The 21,818-nt window shown below is 43.1% G+C and overlaps 1 protein-coding gene across 2 annotated transcripts in view; it reads right to left on the bottom strand.

Annotated features, from left to right (window-relative positions):
* The window catches only part of NLGN4X (neuroligin 4 X-linked), an 822,821-nt gene that overhangs the window by 64,719 nt on the left and 736,284 nt on the right, over positions 1–21,818 (bottom strand). For both annotated transcript variants that reach the window (XM_069204624.1, XM_069204623.1), the window contains one exon: positions 5,719–6,508. In XM_069204624.1, the coding sequence (XP_069060725.1) occupies positions 5,719–6,508 (790 nt within the window). The remainder of the gene's footprint in view (positions 1–5,718; positions 6,509–21,818) is intronic.

The raw sequence follows: 21,818 nt of genomic DNA, 5'->3' as shown, positions 1-21,818 counted from the left end.
AAGAAGTCCACGAGTCCGATGGAAAACAGCGAGCCTTGCATGTTTTCTGTACTTGGTCGCTGCACTCGAGGAGGGCTGGCCACCGGAAAAGGCATGACGTATGCTTGCCTTCGACTAATGAAAGCAAGCAGATTTTATTAGGCAAGCCCACGAACCAATAAAAAACACTGACGTGAAGTTGACAGTGCTCCGAGCCCTTTTCTAAATACAAAAGCGTCTCACTGCGATACGCATGCGCTAGCGCATGCAACGCAGGCTCGACCTTAAAAATGCAAGAAGCCACTGTGTGTGTATGCTGCGAATCTCAAATATACACACGTTTTGTAAATTTCATGCAGTATCTTCAAGAGTCAGGTACTTCGTTCGTGTATTGGTTTAGGTCATGTTTAATTGTTGACCCATTGTGACTGAAGACTGTGGGCCTCATTATGACCCTGGCGGTAGAGAACCGCCAGGGCCAACGGGGGCGGGAGCACCGCCGACAGGCCGGCGGTGCTCCCTTGGGCATTCTGACCGCGGCGCTTTGGCCGCGGTCAGAACGGGAAAACCGGCGGTCTCCCGCCGGTTCTCCACTGCCCGTAAGAATCCTCCAAGGCGGCGCAGCTCGCTGCGCCGCCGAGGGGATTCTGACAATCCCTACCGCCATCCTGTTCCTGGCGGCTCGCCCGCCAGGAACAGGATGGCGGTAGGGATTGTCGTGGGGCCCCTGGGGGCCCCTGCAGTGCCCATGCCAATGGCATGGGCACTGCAGGGGCCCCCGTAAGAGGGCCCCGCTAGTATTTCACTGTCTGCGTAGCAGACAGTGAAATACGTGACGGGTGCAGTAGCACCCGTCGCACCTTCCCACTCCGCCGGCTCGATTACGAGCCGGCATTCTCGTGGGAAGGGAGTTTTTCCCTGGGCTGGCGGGCGGTCTTTTGGAGACCGCCCGCCAGCCCAGGGAAAAACTCATAATACCCTCCGCGGTCTTCTGACCGCGGAGCGGTATTATGGAGGGCGGCATCCTGGCGGGCGGCCTCCGCCGCCCGCCAGGGTCATAATGAGGCCCTGTGTCCTTTCCAAATCATAAGACATATCACTATAAGAATTTGCTACTGCGTTGGCAAATTGCATTAATTTTACTATTTGCTAATATTCTAGTTTTCTGTACATTAAAGTTTATTGCAGCCATCTCGTTATTTTGATGGTGTTATGTAAGGTTAGGGTGTTGTTTTATCTGACCATTTTTAGTTCAGTAGCATGTAGTTCGAAAGGGTTTTGTATAATTGGCATTGTCAATAATCAATAGTATGGTGAGTTATAGATTTTTGTGTGATTTGGCGGAAATAGTTGTGAGTGTAATATCCAAACATCATTCTTTCACCGTTTTTTCCTCATGTCACCCAGACAGCCCTCTATTAGGTGGTCCGAATAGAAGAAAACTTGTATTCATTAAGCGAAAGCATATGGAACGAATCTCACTTCGGAGAGAAAGACTTCACTATTAATGCATTGCCTGAGGTGTGAAGGACAGGAAGTTTATGAAAACGTACCTCATAAAGATGAAGAAGATAAAAAACTTAATGATTTTGATTAGTGCATAAAACATGGATTTACATTATTTACCTAAAGTGAGCACAGCTCTAGAGAGGTGTCCCTTTGGGAAAAGTGGAGAACGAAGGAAGAATGGTGCACATTTCCTCCCACACAGATATACGTGACTGAATGATTCCTGAAATTTCAATAGCCACAGCTGTCCTGTTTGGCTGAAATAAACGAAGCGATCCAGTTCTTTGGCAAAGTACATTGTAGCTCTGTGTTATGATGAACTAGCTACTTGAAATTCAGTCACGCTTGAATCATTTGGCTAATAAGGGAAAGTAATTAAAACAAATGACAATTGCATGATAAAATGTGTTTTTGCTTTTTTGATGCAATCTCAAGCAGCACGCTCTGTGTTGCCTTACCATCACAGTTGTATTCCATTTCTGTGCTGTATGTATAGATTATTTAGATGACTATATACATTATATCTTGGTCTGGAGAAATGTGTTAACGTGATATACCTTGCTGTAGAGAGCTTGTGAAGACATCGACGGGGTTTGAATGGTGATTGAGTAGTTTATGTATGTTTGCATGAATAGATATATGTAAGGCAAAAACCTAGCGAGAGCATTGGAGCAATGGACACGGGCAGGGGCCTGGGATACTTTTAAAGACCAATTACACTGAGGCAGAATATTCATGGTTGGGGATTCTTATCGTAAATCTCTAGACAGTGGCATCTCTATAAGTATTTTTTGGGGGGGCATCAAGGAACCATGGATAAAACTGGTGAGGACACACATTAAGGACAATCATAAAGTATATATATATATATATATATATATATATGTATATATATATATATATATGTATATATATATATATATATATATATATATATATGTATATATATATATATATATATATATACATATATATATATATATATATATATATATATATATATATATATATATATATATATATATATATATATATATATATTCCAATGTGCTTAGATCTAGGATTAAAGAATGTGACTCACACTACTGCACTAAAGTCACTAAAATATTGGGTCAGGGTCTGGACGGGGAAATCCCAGATTCCAATCAAGCAGACAGGTGCTAAGGTTAGAACTTTGGACAAGGAAGTTCCTAGCCCATGGTTAAAGTATGTCAAGAGCTGGTTACTAAAACTGGGCCTAGAAGAATTCTGGAGGAACCCAAAAATATGGTTGAAGGCCTATTAGCTACTCTAAATGGAAGCTTTTGGGATTATACAATGGTTCATTGGATAGTTCTTCCTTTGTATGGCTCATTGATTTATAATTGCCTTAATATTAAATGTGACCTAGTACATCAAACTTCTATTGATCGTATTGAACCTGTACTTGCTAGGACTTTGTATTTAAAATGTAGATATGGGATCTTCCCGGTGATTGGCTTAAAAGAAAATTCAAGCCAATGTGGTAACATTATGTCCTGCATGTGATATTTCTTGTGAAACTCTGGACAACTTTATTTTTTTTTGCCCGGCTTACAAGGGAACTAGGAAGAGGTGGATTGTCCCAACATGTAAACTTTTATCAGTTACTCGCCCTACAGAGACTATTCGTATTTTTAAATCTGACGCAACGGAATGGCTTGAATGAGCAATTTCACTGTACTTAATGAATGTTTGGCGAATTTGTTCCACCATATTAGCTGCTACCTAATTATTGAATAAATATTTATCTAGGATGAAGTATTATTATGATTAATTAATCAGGTTATTGTGTGTTTAGCCAGCTGTGTTTTTGTATTCCTTTTCATGATGGATTTTGTATTTACTAGATACATTTTACCTTCCCTTTTATGTATTGACTGTAGTTATTGTGTTTTATGATCACGTATTTGATTGAAATACATTCTACTACTATATATGTGTGTGTGTGTATAATTATAATATATATACACACACACACACACACATAGAGGCATATATACATAAATATATAAAAAGTAATTTAAACACTTAACAAAATGTTAATTAAACATTGCTGTAGTTTGTAGAAATAATGTTTTTCTTCAGAGTGTCTCAGTCTATCTCCTTCTTCTGTCCATCTCACTCTCTGCTGCAGTCTCTAAATTACATTAGAACATTGGAATGTTGGTAGCTCCATTGAAAACAATGGAGTGCTGCGGGCTTTTACTGGCCAGTAAAAGCCTGCAGCGCCAACATTCCAATGTTCGCTTTGTTCACAGTAACAGCTGTGAACAAAGCCTCACGGAGCCCGAGGGGATTTTAATCCCCTCGGGCTCCGTGAACATTTTTTTTTTTAATAGAACATTCTGCCCTGAGTGGCAGAATGTTCTAATAGCCTTAGAACCCGCCGTAGCGGGCTCTACCGGCTATTAAAGTCCCTCTCCCTTGTTAAATGCCCTTGCCTTCGGCTCGGGCATTTAACGCGGGGTGCGGGCCTTTAATAGCCGGTAGAGCCCGCTACGGCGGGTTCTAAGGCTATATAATTGCACTAATTTTCCCCTCATTTCATTCTGAAACACTCCATCTGCATATCTCACACTTCATTTCTATCCACTTGAGGACCCTTTGTTCCTTCTCTCCTGTATGAACTCTTGCATCTCCTAAGCTTCATCACACACAATGCATCCAATCACATATACACATTTCATTTTATTTTCAATTCCACCCTGCCCATATTTTGACAGCAGTTCTGCTCCTTCACACACTCCTGCGTAGACTTAGAATCACACCTGGCTGGTTTTCTGTGCACTCTGCAGAGAGGTAACGAATTAGAGGTATGTGTATTTTGAGCCATTTTATGACCCACTGACATGCACTGTGAGAAGTTTGCACTGTCTTCAGCCTGAACTCCACATGTCAATCATGGCCCATTATAAACACCTATCCACAACCTGAACTCACATAGACCCTACAAACAACTGTACTATACATGAATTATATGAAGCATGAAAAAAACTACAGAAACACAGCAGCCTGAAAAATAGTAAATACTGTTAGCGGAAGCAAGAGTAATCACAATGTGCAGTGTAAATGGGACAATATTGCTGCCCCCTAGATGGCATTGTCTGTTTTTCTTGGCTGTGGCTGTTTCTTTGGTGGGACACGAGGCACAGGACAGTTAGAGATGGAACACTGGCCCCACCTGACCCCCGCCAGTAATGCCAACGTATGGATATGCAGTGCTGTTTGATGAGAGACTTCATTTCTTGTCTACAAAACAGGAGGGTTGAACAAGCCTTTACACTGAGGGGGTATTGCCCAGATATTAGAGCATTGTAGGAAAATAAATACTTCTGCTTTTCCTTTTTAGTAGTGTTTTTCACAGTGAGCCATGTTTATTAAGAAATGGTTTGAACATAGCTTCATATTGATTTTCTGCCGCAAGTGTAGTAGCCACAGTCACCTTAAGATAGATGAGAATGGACACTTTTGGGCAGATTTATCAGCGCAGAAAACAAAGTTACTGTTCTATAGTATTGGGGCAAGAGGTAATTGCAGAGCCATAACTATTGGCTCCCAAACCTGCTGCCTAGTGCCCTTCAAACCTTTGACCAATAGTGCTAAGATGTATGTGTGATGCCTAGAATAGGCTTTCTACTGGGTAGGTGTTTTACAGCGTAGCACAGATGCAATTACTGAAAAGTTGGGACAATTGAAAACATTTCTCCTTGTTAACACTTGCTCAAGGACATGTTATCTATTGGCACAAAGCCCTGTCTATCAATTGTAGTAGGTAGGTCTTTGCCCTAAAATCCAAAGATGGTAGCTTGAAGCGATATTTGCATTTCTTTTAGAGCAACTTTTAAAAAGTTTTTTGGGGGGAAAATATATACTTGTGTGCAACTTTGAACCTGAATACATTTCTGATAAATCTTTGTGAACTCAGACAGGACTGCGTCTGCTTCAGCAGGAATGTGGGAATGCTACTCAATACTACTGCGATAATATATGTAACATGCTCTTCTCACTTTTGCCCTTCTACTTTAATTTCTGTCTTTATTTGTGCACTGCCTCAAAACTCACATCAATATATGTCTGATCGTTTCTGATTACCCCATGTGAACTAGTTAATATACTGTTCAGAAAAAAGTAGATGATAGATATTGCAAACATAATAATGAAGTTATTGCTTCCGATGTCATTATGATAGTGTAAAAAAAAATAACCTACCCAGTTTTGGCGAAGTTTGTCCAGTAGGTCATGACCACTGCACTGAGCATGACATCATTCCTTGAGAAGTTGCAGTTAAACAGCTCTGTAGGTCCTATCATTGGAATGCCAAAAACATAAGGAACCTCGTCACCATGTGCAGAGTCTGCCCAGGTTGGTTTCATCTCACTTTGACAATGGTGATAAAATGCATAAAAATATGTTGGAGAGCCATATTGGGCATGCAGCTCAGCAGTTGCTACAGCAGGTGCAACCCATTGATGGTCAGTAAACAGGGCTACTAATGTCTTCCTTCGTGTTTCAGGGTTCTCCTTGTCTGCCCAATCAGTGTACATAAACTTTATAGTCTCCCGAAAAGTATCCTTGCCCTCTGTGTATCCATACAGGTTGTCTACGAAGTTGGATACAGAAAAGTCAAAGTCATTGGGTGATACACCATCTTCATTGTCAACAATGCCATCCACAAACTTTAAGCCTTCCCCCTGGTTAACACCAAGCATGATATCATAATTAAGGAATTCCCCCTGTTCCATTAAAATCTGAGGGTCATCCGGAATGACGTCACCATCGATCACTGGCCCAAATGCGATGTGATATGTGGCTGGGGTGATAGTCTGCTGGATGAGCTCTTTGTAGTTCTTATCTCGAAGACATTCAACCACGTCAATAGTATCTTGCATGTCGCAGCCAACTTTATCTGCTAATATCCGTGTGTATTTTCCAGGCTGGTAATTCACAGCCCAGCTGGACAAGGCTGTTCCACTCTGTATGATGGCTTTTTGAAATAGACCTGTTGGTGCAAATTGTAAAAATACAAAAAGAGAATTAAAAATACGCAGACAAAAACCACACAGTTTGTAAAAGTAAGCTCTGTTAGGAATACAGTAGACTTTCAGATTTCTGAGCACAAGAGATTATATTTGATTTACCCATTGTTTAGATTCCTCTTCCAGTAAACGATTTGGCTTGAAGTTATGTTTTTTTTTTAAGTTTTGTAATTGTATAGAGTTAGTTTGCAATGCTTGAAAAGCACACATAGATAGCATTGTTTAACACACCCAAGATAATGTTATGTATTTCAAGACCATTTCTTTTGCAATAAAGTAGTGTCATCTTCTAAGTGGTGGACTATTATGTTCAAGCACCTATTTTCCATGGTTTTAAGATGGTTAAATATGAGTAGTTGCTTACCCTTGCTGTAATGCCCCACAGTAGGTATGTGCCAAAATTTCCAAAAAGGTTAGATATATTAAATTTTCACCTTAAACTATAACAAAACACGACAATTAAAACATTAAGGCGGTCATTCTGACCGCAGCGGGCGGCGGTTGCCGCCCGCCATGCGGTTACCGCCGAATGACCGCCCCACGGTCAAAAGACTGCGGCGGCCATTCCAACTTTCCCGCTGGGCCGGCGGGCGACCGCCAAAGGGCCGCCCGCCGGCCCAGCGGGAAAGCCCCTGCAACGAGGAAGCCGGGTCCGAATGGAGCCGGCGGAGTTGCAGGGGTGCGACGGGTGCAGTGGCACCCGTCGCGATTTTCACTGTCTGCAAATAAAGACAGTGAAAATCTGTATGGGGCCCTGTTAGGGGGCCCCTGCACTGCCCATGCCAGTGGCATGGGCAGTGCAGGGGCCCCCAGGGGCCCCACGACACCCATTCCCGCCATCCTGGTTCTGGTGGTGAGAACCGCCAGAAACAGGCTGGCGGGAAGGGGGTCGGAATCCCCATGGCGGCGCTGGAGGATTCCCTGGGCCAGGGGAAAACCGGCGGGAAATCGCCGGTTCCCCTTTTCTGACCGCGGCGGAAGCACCGCCAGCTTGTTGGCGGTGCTTCTGCTGCCCTCCGCCCTGGCGGTCACAGACCGCCATTGTCGGAATGAGGCCCTAAATGTTCTGTTGCATTATATTTTTTGCTGATTATTGGCCTATGTTGTTAAAAACACATTTGCCTCTGATAAGACGATATCAGGCAGAGGTGTGTGCTGTTTCTAGCGAGACAGCTGGCAGGCTGTGAGGTTCTCTTGACTTTCCCACAAATCACTTTCACTGGGATACAGAAGTGATTGGTCACTAGCTTGCCTAATTGCCTGTAACATTCAAATGAGGATGTGTGGTAACACTTGTGGGGAGATCTGCAGATGCCTTTAGAGAAAGGAAAACAAAGGGCCTGATTATGACCTTGGCAGATGGGATACTCCATCACAAACATGATGGATATCGCACCCGACGTTTTACAAGTTCCATAGGATATAATGGAACTTGTAATATAGCTAGCGGGATATCCGTCACGTTTGTGATGGAGTATCCCATCCGCCAAGGTTGTAATCAGGCCCAAAGTCTCCATGTGTTTAGGTGGAAGTAGCATGATGTGCATCACCCTTTCTTTTCGATAAAGATAGTACTAGACTCAGCAGCCATATTAGGAAGGCTTTTACAAAAGCAGCAGCACCACAACAAGATGTGGGTGCAAGTAGGAGGGGGTATTGCTAACAATGGAAAGGGAAAATGTTCTGGAAAGGAGATGATGGCGAGACCTATCACAGGAAGAAACCAGAGAGTGGGCAAGAGAATGTTAATGTGAAAAAAGTTGAAGAACTAAATGGAAATAATGGAGGTGGTGGTGATACTATTACCAGTGCTGTGGCACAAGTTCTCTGAGTTTTCAACTCCTAATTTTGTGCAGTGAGGACGGAATACTTCTGTTTATATACAGAAACATGTTACAAAATAATTTCTCTTGCTGGATAGTATATCATTGGATCTCCCCCGATACTTCTTTTTGCATCCTGGGCTTTCTTTTTTCAAACTGCCCATCGAAATGAACATCATGAACCAACTAATGTAGCCCAACGATCTCCATTTGCCACCATCCAGGCGTTAGGGCTGCCACATGCCCAATATGGCGATCCTCTCCGAGGATGTGTGTTGTTACTTTCTGTGTAAATCTGTATTATTTTCATATTTACAGATGCTATTGGTAATATTTTAATGTGAGTCATATTCATAAAGTGATAATTGATTATTTGTTATCTGCTTTGTGGAATAGTTCACCCAGGTAGAGCAGAATCTTTAAAAATACACATTAAAAACGAATGTGAAAAAGACTCAACTTGTGCCAACAGAGAACCTTTCCATAAGTTACAAGAGGAATGAGATCAGAAGTTGCAGTTACATAAAGTATTGAAATCACAGTAATAAATGTACCAGTCCAATAAAAACATCAGCAGGGGACATTCTGGAAATGTGCACCATTTTTTACCAGCACTTGTGGAACAGGTTCACTGCACTGGAAGTGGAACTGCTCATAAGGCCCCACACCTCATCCTTGTGTGCTGTTTTATTTGATGTGCTCAGCTAGCTACCTGCAGCAATCTCAGGAGGCTCAGACAATTCTGAAGTAAAGCTTTATTGTCAACAGCAGTTATCTATTATCACCTCACTATTTGTATATATCTCCTCTTTCATAGGTTTCAGATCATGGATTAAACATTTTGCCTTTCCAATTTCATGTTTACGACATATATACAAGATAGATGGTATCCCATAAGAGTATATGGTAGAGAGATAAGAGAATGTGAAAGTGCATCTGAGAGGACAGAAAGAAAATATGAGGGAGAGAATGCGTCATTTGATGTGGTGCAGATATTTAGGTTAGACAAGGAAAGCACTCACACCACTGTTGTTTTGATAGTGAAGACAGATGCAAATTATTCCTGTGTGGGGAACAAGCAGGTAATGCATGCCACACCAGAGGGCAACCTATGGAACTGAGAAAGCAAGGGAGTTGGTATTTAATGCCTTAGTAGTCACTATATAGTCACACTCAACAGCTGCATGTTTCATGCACATGCTCCCTTTTGTCAGCTGTTTACATGTGTTGGCAACAAGGACATAATGCTTACTGTATAAACCACTTCATTGTAGGTGTGCTTGATTAACCATAATACTTGTCAACATTAGGTCTTAGTCACACATCCTTTTTTCGCCTGGATATCCCCAGATATAGTGGTCTTACATTCCTTTGGCACTAAGGCTGAGCACAAGGGTCTTCCCTGTGGTTGCAGCCTGGTAGGTTGTTATTTAGTTGATTAGTTATGTGTATCAAAGTTTAGTTGGTTAGTTATTTGCCTATTTGACTAATGCCTTGAATTTAACTTGCTCTAACTCCCTGAACCTCAATTAACTTGCTCAGAGGCTCACACATGTTCTATGTAGCTAACTATTCTCCATAAGAATAGCATAGAATTGTCTCCACTAATACAGCATTTTGTTAGCAGAAACTTGAACAAATTTAAGCCCCGGTTCACCACGCAATGAGCTGTGCTTTCGTTTTGTATTTACAAACACCAAAATCTATTGCTGTAAACATCAAGGGCATTATTATTACCTATGGAATTTCTCAATTATACAATATGAAAAATACATTAAGACAAATATCCACTTAAACCTTCAATGATATAATGCTTCTAAACACAATGTTCAACTTTTTGCAAAGAACACCTCTTTGTTAATGTCCAGGATTCCAAACAAATATGATTTATGGTTAACTGAATTGTACCTTATTGGAGGATAACTATATATATACATATAAGCAGAAATCTAAAAAAAATGTAATTTGTTGTCACTACAATATCATGTTTTAGAATTGTAGATGAGTAGCAATATATAAAGTAATAATGAAGCTCGAGTTGTCTCTGTCACTTAAAATCCTGTGTTTAAAACATTCACAATATTGAGGGCATTTCGCTCTCATTCCAATGATGTACACTCCCATTCACTATTGTGAATAAGGTTTTCTAAATTAAAAGATATTATATGTTTTTTCTATGTTATGTTTGATTAAACAGTACAATGATCGTGAAAATGTAAGAATAAGGGGCAGATTTATGGAAAGTGGTGCTGCACCAAGTGCAGCGCCACTTTCCCTGCACCCACCTACCACCACCATGTGTGCGCCATTTTAAAATACGGTGCACCGTGGCGCAGGGTAGTGGGCAGTAGCGTAATTTCTCATCACGCTATTGGTGTACAGTGCACGAGCAGCACTAAAGTATTGGTGCTACTCCTGCAGAGTATATCGGGCCCCATTCTAAAGAATGGAAGCCCCCTTTTAATGCCTGCTCTTGAGCAGGCATTAAAAGTGCCATAAAACATGGTGCAATGAAATCTCATAAATTTCCTAACACCAGTTTTTGAGCTCCCCTAACGGGGGAATGCCCCCTTTGCATACATTATGCCCGGCACAGGCATAATATAGCACAAAGGGTTACAGAGTGGCGCAATGCATGCATCGTACCACCCTGTAAATACAGCATGGGGATTTTGGCCTTGTTCAGCCACATTAACGTAAAAAATAATTACATTAATGTGGCGCAAGGTGGTGCTATGACGTTATAAATATGCCCCTATGTATGTTACTGGTAACAGTAAATTAATATTTTTTTACAACTAAGCAATTTTATTTAAATATGAAGGACTTAATGGTTTCTAACTATACATTACCTTTACCATTGAGTAAAGTTACTCTGAATCACTCTTTGAATAGATAATACAACATCTTTTTCATAGATATAGAACATTTGGGGGGTCATTCTGACCCTGGCGGCCGGTGACCGGCAGGGTCACCGACCACGGGAGCACCGCCAACAGGCTGGCGGTGCTCCCGAGGGCATTCTGACCGCGGCGGTTCAGCCGCGGTCAGAAAGGGTAAACCGGCGGTCTCCCGCCGGTTTACCGCTGCCCCATTGAATCCTCCATGGTGGTGGAGCGCGCTCCGCCGCCATGGGGATTCAGACACCCCCTACCGCCATCCTGTTCATGGCGGGAAACCCGCCATGAACAGGATGGCGGTAGGGGGTGCCGCGGGGCCCCTGGGGGCCCCTGCAGTGCCCATGCCAATGGCATGGGCACTGCAGGGGCCCCCGTAAGAGGGCCCCGCAAAGTATTTCAGTGTCTGCTTTGCAGACACTGAAATACGCGACGGGTGCAACTGCACCCGTCGCACCCCTGCAACTACGCCGGCTCAATTCTGAGCCGGCGTCCTCGTTGCAGGGGCATTTCTGCTGGGCCGGCGGGCGCTCTTTTGGAGAGCGCCCGCCGGCCCAGCGGAAATGTCTGAATGGCCGCCGCGGTCTTTTGACCGCGGTGCGGTCATTCGGCGGCGGAACCTTGGCGGACGGCCTCCGCCGTCCGCCAAGGTCTGAATCACCCCCTTGGTGTTGTAAACAGTTTTACCCCTACAGGAGAATTGAAGGCAGTTTGATCAACGGATGTCTAAATGTAAAGGATTAAAGTTGTTGTTGAAAAAATGTATTGAAATTGGTACTAGTTGATAGTAAGTGAAGCAATGGCTGTGTTGATGATATTGTTTAATATATGTTCTGTTTTGTTGTTTTACTTAGCATGTTGGAATTTCTTTACTTTGCTTCTGATAACACTTAGCAGTTGTTGGCTGTTTATATGTTTCTGTGCCCTAATATCTAGCAGACATAATTTTGTGATATATTGTTGGCCACTAATTTCAAAATTGCAGTTTTTCGTCTATTGTTGGTAGTTATATTTTTTCAGGGGCACTTACGGTGATTTTTTACAAGTTTTCATGATTCAACAGATTGTATTTTCCCCAGTTAGTATTGATGTGTACCACAATAAGACATTAGCATTATAGTTTCTTTGGTGCCAGGTAGAAAGTAGATACAGGATTTTTCATGTTTTCAATTGTTTTGCTGCATATTTTAGGTATGATGTAATAGGATCTTTTTATGGGTGTGGTTGTATCTCTTTTGTATTTTTTGATTGTTGCTTGATTCACTGTATTTATTTGTTGCCTTCATTTTAGTCAGAAATGCTCTATTGTGTGCAGTACAAAGTGGACAAAAATGCAAGAAAGCTTAATCTGGGAGATCTTCTGCTTGGGCATGGTCACTTTCCTTTTCCTGGATCTTTAAGCTGTTTTTGGTTTGTGATTGTTCTGTGGTATTTCTGAAATAAATTTGCGTGTCTCTATAGATGGTGCCTGAACAATCTATAGCAGTTATGTACAGTATTCTTCATTTTCTTTTTCTTTAAAGTATATACAAATTTCAAACTGCCTTCATCCATTTCTTTTAATGGAATGTCTCTTATATATTTTGTTTCTGATAGTTGAAGCAAGCATTTTTAACAAGTTTACGTTGAAATCGTTTTTTCATAGTCCTATGATTTACTTATGCTGTTATAAATTGCAGCTTTTCATTTGTTAGTTAACATTTTTGTTAACATTTTTAGTATGTGATGAAGGGTTTTCTTTTCTGTTTTCTCTGTTTAAAGTTCTTTTGAAAGTGTTATACGTTTTTATTCTCCTTTAAGACATTTTTTGCTGCCAGTTGATCTTATCCCCACATAGGAATTGTGCATCTAATATGGTTTTGTTAACTGCCTATTTTCTAAACATACATTGCATGGTTTCCTTCTTTGTAGGTGAGCTGACTTAGTGGTGAAGGAGGCAAGCTACTTGAAAGGGATTGTATATTGAAGGGCCTTTTGTTTACTTTCATGAATGGTGCTGGCTGAATAAGGCAAGTCACTTCAATCAACAGATTCTGAGAGACCCTCATCTGAAGCTTTAGAACATTTTTGCAGTCATAAGACCAAAGGTTTTTGTTAGCTGCTTACCTCACCAGGTGGTGGGTGTATCACCACCTGGTGAGGTAAGCAGCTTACAATCAGGTTTAAGAGTACAGGCTGTTGGAGGATTCACAGAAGCCACAGTTTCAGAGTACAGTTAACGAGGATATGGACACTGATAAAGAAAAATTGCCAGAGAAGTATACTGATTGACTCCATGACTTTGATTCATTATGTCTCTAGGATATTGTTGAAGCTAGGGTGACCACCCATCCGTAATTTTTATGGACTGCCTGTAATTTTGCCCTGCCATCCGTTGTACGTGATGAAAGGCTTAACGGACAGCATTTGTCCATAATTTTAGCCTTTCACCTAAAGGACAACATGTAATTAGGACAGATCAGTTTCCCCAGCTGGATAAAAAAGGCAGGGAGACTCATGTGCTCAGAGGGAGGGAGGGGCAGACAGATAAGAAAAGGCCTCCTTGCCAGGGTGTCTCCGCTAAAAAAATGCAAATGTGCACAACTGGTAAATCTGCAAATGTAAAGGGGCTTGGAAACATGCATTGAGTTTAACCAAAGGAGTCACTTGAGAGTGCAATGCTGCAGAGTAGAGTGCCAGTACAGTGGTGTAGAGTGGCACAAAGAGCAGTGGCGTAGAGTACAGTGGTGCAGAGTACAGGGCAGTGGCATACAGTGCAGTTTACAGTGCATTGGCGTAGAGTGCAGTAGCATAAAGCGGCATGGGGCAGAGTAGAGTGGCACAGAGTGCAGTGGAGTAGAGTGGCATACATGAGAGTGGCAGAGAGTGCAGTAGTAGACTTGAGTGGTATAGAGTGCAGTGGCGTAGAGTGGTGCCGAGTGGAGTAGTGTAGGGTGGTGGAGTACAGAGCAGAGTGTAGTGCTATAAAGTACAGTGAAGTAGAGTGGAGTTATGCAGAGTAGAGCGGTATAGAGTGCAGTGCAATAGAGTGGATTGGTGCAGAATGCAGTAGTACAGAGTAGAGTGGTGTAGAGTATAGTGGTGGCCAGTGCAGTGATGCAGAGTAGAGTGTGCGAATGCAGTGGCGTATAGTGCAGTTGTTTAGAGTGCATTGGCATAGAGTGGATTGAAGTAGAGTGCAGTGGCGTAGAATAGATTGTTTCAGAGTAGAGTGCAGTGGCATAGAGTGGAGCAGTGTAGGGTAGAGTGCAGTGGCATAGAATGCAGTGGCGCACAGTGCAGTGGCGTAAAGTAGATTGTTTCACAGTAGAGCGAAGTGGTGTAGAGTGGAGAGGTGCAGAGTGGAGTTGCAGAGAGTGGCATAGAGTGTGATGGCTTAGAGAAATGTGGTGTAGAGTGCCATGGTATAGAGTAGATTAGAGTGACGTACAGTGTATTGATGTAGAGTGCAGGGGCATAGAGTTGAGTGTTACAGAGTAAAGTGCACTAGCATAGAGTGTATTAGCTTAGAGTGCAGTGGCATACAGTGCAGTGTTGTAGAGTGGCACAGAGTGGAGTTGTGGAGACTAGAGTGGTGTTGCCTAGCCTGAAGTGGTATAGCATGCAGAGACACAAAGCGCAGCCATGTAAAGAGGTGTAAAGTGCATTGGCATGGAGTAGAGTGGTACAGAGTACAGTAGAGAGGCATAGTTTGAAGTAGCATAGAGTGCAGTGGCATAGAGTGAAGTGGTTCGGAGTGGAGAAGAATGCAGTGTCTCACAATGTAGTGGCATGGAGTGGTGTAAAGTGGAGTGATGCAGAGTAGAGTGGAGTGGTGCCGAGTGGTGCAGAGCAGAGTGGAGTGGAATATGCATGGTATGGTAGCACATTGGCATTACAGACAACACATTTTTGATTGAAATTACCATTACATTGCACAGACATACAGTTTTTCAAATAAAACTCTACAGTGCACAGGTGATGAAGTCAGAAAAATAAAAATAAACACTAAGGTTGTCATTATGTCCCAGCCACCATGGCGGGCCACACTGCCACATAATGAACCCTCACTCACTGCCAGGCTGCCTCCTTCAGGCAGCCTGGTGGCGGTCGGAATCATTATCAGACAGGGCAGCGGTGCTGCCCCTCAGATAATGATATCTAAGCCTCCAGCCTTTCCCTGGTGGGTTTCCCCGCCAGGGAAAGGCTGGCGGAAGGGGTGCAGCGGGGCACCCCTGGGGGGCCCTGCACTGCCCATGACTTGGCATGGGCAGTGCAGGGGACCCTGTGCAGTGCCCCATCGCGCAGGTCACTGCCTGATTTTCAAGCAGTGATCTGCGTGACTGGTGCAGCTGCACCCGCCGCACAGAGCTGCAGTCAATGTCCCGGCCAGGCATTCCTGTGGGCCAGCGGGCGGAAACAATGTTTCCGCCCGCCGGCCCACAGGAATGTTCTTAATACGGCCGGCAGGGATCCGTGGGTGCTGGCGATCAGTAGTATGACCTGCAGTATGAACACGGCGGTTCCGACCGCCGTGTTCATAATGAGGGCATAAGTTTCCTCCGAAGACAGAGCCTGACATTTGACCTTGTACTGTGAATGCACAGCAAATGTGATGAGATAAGAACAAGATTTACAAGCCTGTTTACAGAAAGGGGAGCACTCAGAAGGATACTGTAAATAAGGTTTGGACAAGGGAAGGGATGAACTTAAGCTGGGTAGCCCAAAACAAATAAACCAGCAAATTGAAAGCAACGAAATGTGAGTTACAAACCACAAACCCAATGGCAAGCAATGGGAGGAATCCATTCCCAAGGAAGCTCTATGAATGTACTTAAAGTGACAGCAGTGGGACAAGTCCAATATTTTAGTTCCATATCTTGCAGAGGTTTGGCCATATCAATCACCCTGGTAGAATGACGAGAAAACCTAGAGTGGTCTCCATGTTGCAGGAAAGGTCTGTACACCCATTCTATCCATTTGCCACCAGTCCCAATGATGTAGAGCTTCTGGCACACCGCATGTAGACTTAGTGCTAGGTGGTAGACCTGAAATAGGGCATTTAATGATTGTTTAAGGTGGTTGTAAGTAAGGAGTTAACTGGGGTGAAGATGGTAGTCTGCCACAAGGGTTTGGAAATTTAGTAGCTCACCGTCCAGAAACAAATCCCCCAATTTTAAGACACCTGCAGCATGCCACTGATGGAGTTGCTCTGAGCACAGCCGTCCTAGGTGAGTGGGAAGGCTTAGCAAAGGTAGTGCAGGAGCACAGGGTTTTTTCGTGTCAGTGAGTTTACATGTTCCAGCAAGGCAAGAGAAAGCTGGTGGTGATCCGTAGAGTGGTCAGTAGGAAACAATCAGCAGTGCAGTAAGCTCTCCTTAAAGTCTTTACAGATAAACCCCATCTCATGCAGGGGGGGCAGGCAGAAAGCCAGCAAGCAACCCATTGAACCTGTGCAGCTGAATAATAGTGTTCTAAGTCCAGAAGGCCTAATCCACCCGCAGTCACGGGTAGCTTTAGAGTGGAAAGAGCTACCCAAGAGCACCCAAGCGACCAAATCAGATGTGTGGCATGTCTGAAGACGGAAAGTAGAACAAGCAGCGGAAGGTTTGCAAAATAATACTATAATCGGGGTAGCACACCATCTTCACTGGTGCCACATGGCCCACTACAGAAAGCAGAGGAGAAGACCAAAAAGCAAACTGTGCTCGAAAGGACCATGATGCTCTGCCGAGATTTCTATCCTGCAAATCCGTGGGAGAATGGTAGATATTAATCATTAGGTATCGAAAGGTAACTGGTTCCCAGTACAATCTGAGGTCTCATTGTGTATATAAATGGGAAAACAGTGCCATATGTTAAAGAAACACTAATTACATTTTAAAATTTCTACATTTTGTTTGTGCAATATACATCCCGAGTATTTTAAAGATTCTATGGGCCATATTTATACTTTTTGACGCAAAACTGCGCTAACGCAGTTTTGCGCCCAAAAAATTAGCGCCGGCTAACGCCATTCTGAAGCGCCATGCGGGCGCCGTATTTATTCAATGACGTTAGCCGGCGTTAGCCGCCGGCGCTGTCTGGTGTGCGTTAAAAAAAACGAAGTACACCAGGCAGCGCCGGCGTAGGGGGAAAATGGCGTATGGGCGTCCACAAATGGTGCAAGTCAGGCTGAGGCAAAAAAATCGCCACAACCCGATTTGCGCCATTTTTTTACGACGCCCATCCCCCATTGAAATGACTCCTGTCTTAGCAAAGACAGGAGTCATGCTCCCTTTCCCAATGGCCATGCCCAGGGGACTTCTGTCCCCTGGGCATGGTCATTGGGCATAGTGGCATGTAGGGGGGCACAAATCAGGCCCCCCTATGCCACAAAAAAAAAATATATATATATACTTACCTGGACTTACCTTAATGTCCCTGGGGTGGGTCCCTCCATCCTTGGGTGTCCTCCTGGGGAGGGCAAGGGTGGCAGGGGGTGTCCCTGGGGGCAGGGGAGGGCACCTCTGGGCTCATTCTGAGCCCACAGGTCCCTTAACGCCTGCCCTGACCCAGGCGCTAAAATCCGGCGCTAATGCGGGTTTTTTAGACCCGCCCACTCCCGGGCGTCATTTTTGCCCGGGAGTATAAATACGACGCATATGCATCGGAGTCATTTTTTAAGACGGGAACGCCTACCTTGCATATCATTAACGCAAGGAAGGTGTTCACGCAAAAAAATGACGCTAACTCCATGAACTTTGGCGCTAGACGCGTCTAACGCCAAAGTATAAATATGGAGTTAGTTTTGCGTCGAATTTGCATCGAAAAAAACGACGCAAATTCGGCACAAACGGAGTATAAATATGCCCCTACTGTATGTGTACTTGACACTTAGGGATAACCCATAGCACTAGTTTGGTTTTTGCTCAATTTCAAAACCATTTTAAGACATGGACAAAGTGGCCAATTGCCTTGTGAAGCCTTGCAAGGGGTCTGGCCCCTGCTCACCCTTCACAAGCATGAAGAGTGGACCATTGCACCAGAAGAGTTTGACAAGGTGGGTGGGTGCTGCTTGTTCAACCACTTGACGGTGCATCTTCTGTTTCTATCCTGTCTGCAGAGACAACTCCCCAGGTTACCAATACCTTCCGATAGTCTTGGTGGACCCATCTTGTCTGATTTTAGGAATCGTCCCACTGTGTTCTTCTCTTCCTTATGTATCCGGTTCTTAGCAACAATCTACCATTTGATCTGAATTTCATCTTCCTCTTTTATTATCTTTGATGGATAGTCTGGGCTCCCAGTTCTGAGATAAATGTAGAGTCCCAGACATACACTCTAGTGCTGTCAGACTACAGACAAGTTGTGGGTACCTCACATCCTAACATTAGGTGTGAGACTGTCATCCACACCATCTGCCCTGCCTCAGTAAAAAAAAATTACGTTGAAAGTCCATGGGCTGTTGGGGTGAGCCATATGTTTTTGTTCCGTTTGTTTAAACTAGCATAAGATTAATTACCTTAATGTTTTCCAACCTGTTTGCCAGGGGTTTTAAAATGTTCAGAAACATAATCAAAATGTTGTCGTTACTTTCACTTTAAGAAAGATTGGGTATATTTGGGTAGGGGTGATGGCCTTGACACAGTGCTGAAGGGCATTTATTTACTACTGAACAAGGACGTAATGTGCCACCTGAATGTAGCATACAAGGAGACAATCACAAAAAGTTCACAATGAATAAATAGTGCTATGTTAAAAAAAAAAGAGTAAATAAATGCAATGATAATGTAATGGGGTATGGTTTCTTGGGTGTGTCTGTAAAACTGGTGTTTGTTCTTGAATTTTTGTCCTGAATTTTGACCCTTCATCCTGAATTTTTGTACTGAATTTTGACCTTTTGTTCTGAATTTTATACAGTCCTGTCCAGAATTTGCCTCAATGCTAGGTGGTCACCTTAGTTGAAGCAGAACTTTTCACAAAGAAAGATTGTAGTTGCACTTCAGGGATTTTCTGGGTGAAACTTAGCGAGAATTGTTTTGTAGTTGAAGTGAATAGCAGCCTTTTAAAACCGGTAGGCATGGTTCAATGTTCACGGTACCAAATGGGTATTCAGAGTAAATGTAACAAAACAGTGCTTCATGCAGCACCTCAATTAATCAAAGAAAATTGAAGCACATCTCTCCTCCCTCGAAAGAAATGCATTGACTTGCTATCCCTGCCACTAAACCCTTAAGAGATTCCTGCATGATCTGGAAGGCATTCTACTGGAATAAAACTGAATCTAAACTCAAAGGGATAGATTTACAAGGTTCCATATTTATAAGGAGGAGTTAAGCCACTTTTTGCGGCTTAACGCCTCATAGTAAATATGGACCTCAATGCAGTTTTCTGTGTTAGAGGGGTGTGCAATGGGTTTTGCTGTGGGCATTTCACCACAACACCCATTGCTTTTGATGCTGCCCCAGATTTACAAGAAGGCATAAATCTGAGGCAGCGCCAAAATCTAACACCACCCCAAGGGTGGTGTTATCATGGCACAACAACGAAGAATACTTTAATTCCTCCTCGTTTTTTGCTCTTTTAGCACACATAGAAGGAGCAAAAGGCCATGAATGATTGTTTATGTGCAGGAAGGTGTCCCTTCCTGCCACTAAACAATCATTCCAAAACGTGATTTGGTACTTCTATGTGTGCTGCATTTTGCAGCCCACAAAGAAGGGCCAAATCATCATTGTAAATTGTTTATGTGCAGGAAGGTCCCTCTTCCTGCCCAATAACAATCCAGCACGCAACACAGGCACCCTTGCACTGTGGCGCTAGGCAGTCCATTGTGCACCAGCACAGGGGAAAGTACAGGAAAGTGCCTTCCTCCCTCAAATATAGTGCACTCCTGCTCTTTCCCAGTGACGCAGAGCAGCATCACTTCTTCATAAATATGCACTTGAGAGTTTTACACTAAACACATTGTAATATTACAGTATTAATTGATCTGTTATCATCATCTATTGGCTATTTCAAAATAGGAGAATTCTATCTTTTGCTTGTAACCAAATGATAATATTTTAGTAGTTGTCCCAGCATTAGCTTACTGTTCAACAGTTATTGAATTCATAGATATCTAAAATTCACAATTTTAACAGATGGTTAATTAAATAATAAAATAAAATATGCATACATTGACAAAATCCAGTAACTGGGACTAATCCATTCCAATTCCAGGACCATATAGTTTGACTGACTTTACCCTGCTTTTGGGTTCTAGAAGAGTTGTCTATTTGGTAAGAATGAAAAAGATCCAACAAACTCTAAATAAGCTGTGAAAAAGATTTGTTGAAGTCATATCTAGGTGGATTGATTCACCTCCTGGATGGAGCTAGGTGGATAATTTATTTTAGTGCAACTAATTTTCTTGTGCCAATAAGTGTGGAGTATGTTTATTGGTCATTAAAACAATAATTTGTTTTTCTGCAGAGTAGGTGTGACAGGCTCTTGATGTATGATTATTTGGGTGTGATGTGGCTGAACACTACTTGATGGTCACTTAGGGGCATATTTATACTCGGTTTGCGCTGAATTAGCATCATTTATTTTAATGCTAGTTCAGCGCAAACCTAACTCCATATTAATACTTTAGCGCTAGACACGTGTAGCACCAAAGTTATGGAGTTAACATAATTTTCTGGAAGTGGAAACCTACTTGCTTCAATGAGATGCAAGGTAGGCATTCCCGTGGAATATTGCCATATTTATGCCCATGCTAAATTCATGCATGTGGGATAGGGGCCTTAAGTAATGGCGCTAAGCTTGCTTAGTGCCATTATTTAATGCCTGGGTGTGGTCAGGCATCAGGGGACCTGTGGGCCTATTTACATGGTCAGAGACTATGGAAAGAGCCCAAAGGTGCTCTTCCATGGCCCAAGGGACACCCCTACCCACACCAGGAAGACACCTAAGGATGGGGTAAGTAGAAGGGAGTATTTTGTTTAATTTGTTGTAGTGGCATTGGGGGCCTAACTTGGGCCCTCCTACATGGCACTGGGCCCAATGGCCATGCCCAGGGGAAATAGGTCCCCTGGGCATGGCCATTGGGCTGGGGGGCATGACTCCTGTCTTTACTTAGACAAAAGTCATGTCCATGGGGGTTGTGGGCCAAAATATGGCACTAATCAGGCTAGAGTCATTTTCTTGACTCTAACCTGACTAGCGCCATTCTTTGATGCACAACTTCCACTTTTCCCTACATCTCCCCCACCCGGTTAGTGTCAACTATTTTGACGCTAACCTGGCCTTACCGCCGGCTAACGTAATTCAATAAATATGACTCCCGCTTGGCATTTTGGGATGGCGCTAGCCGGCGGTATACTTTTTGGCGCTAAACTGTGTTAGTGCAGTTTAGCATCAAAAAGTATAAATCAGGGCCTTAGCTTCTCTAGCTCTTGTATAACTTTGAGTGAACCTACATTTTTTAGGCTCAGTGTTCATGTTCTTCCCACGCATCTGACTGCACAGGTTCAAGGTAACAATATAAGTATGTGCAGGGTTTCCAACAGACATATATGAGAGCCTGTCTCTTTCTAGGATGCTATTTT

This window comes from Pleurodeles waltl, chromosome 8, assembly GCF_031143425.1.
Source record: "Pleurodeles waltl isolate 20211129_DDA chromosome 8, aPleWal1.hap1.20221129, whole genome shotgun sequence".
Classification (NCBI taxonomy): domain Eukaryota; kingdom Metazoa; phylum Chordata; class Amphibia; order Caudata; family Salamandridae; genus Pleurodeles; species Pleurodeles waltl.
This window is presented reverse-complemented; position numbering and strand designations above follow the sequence as displayed.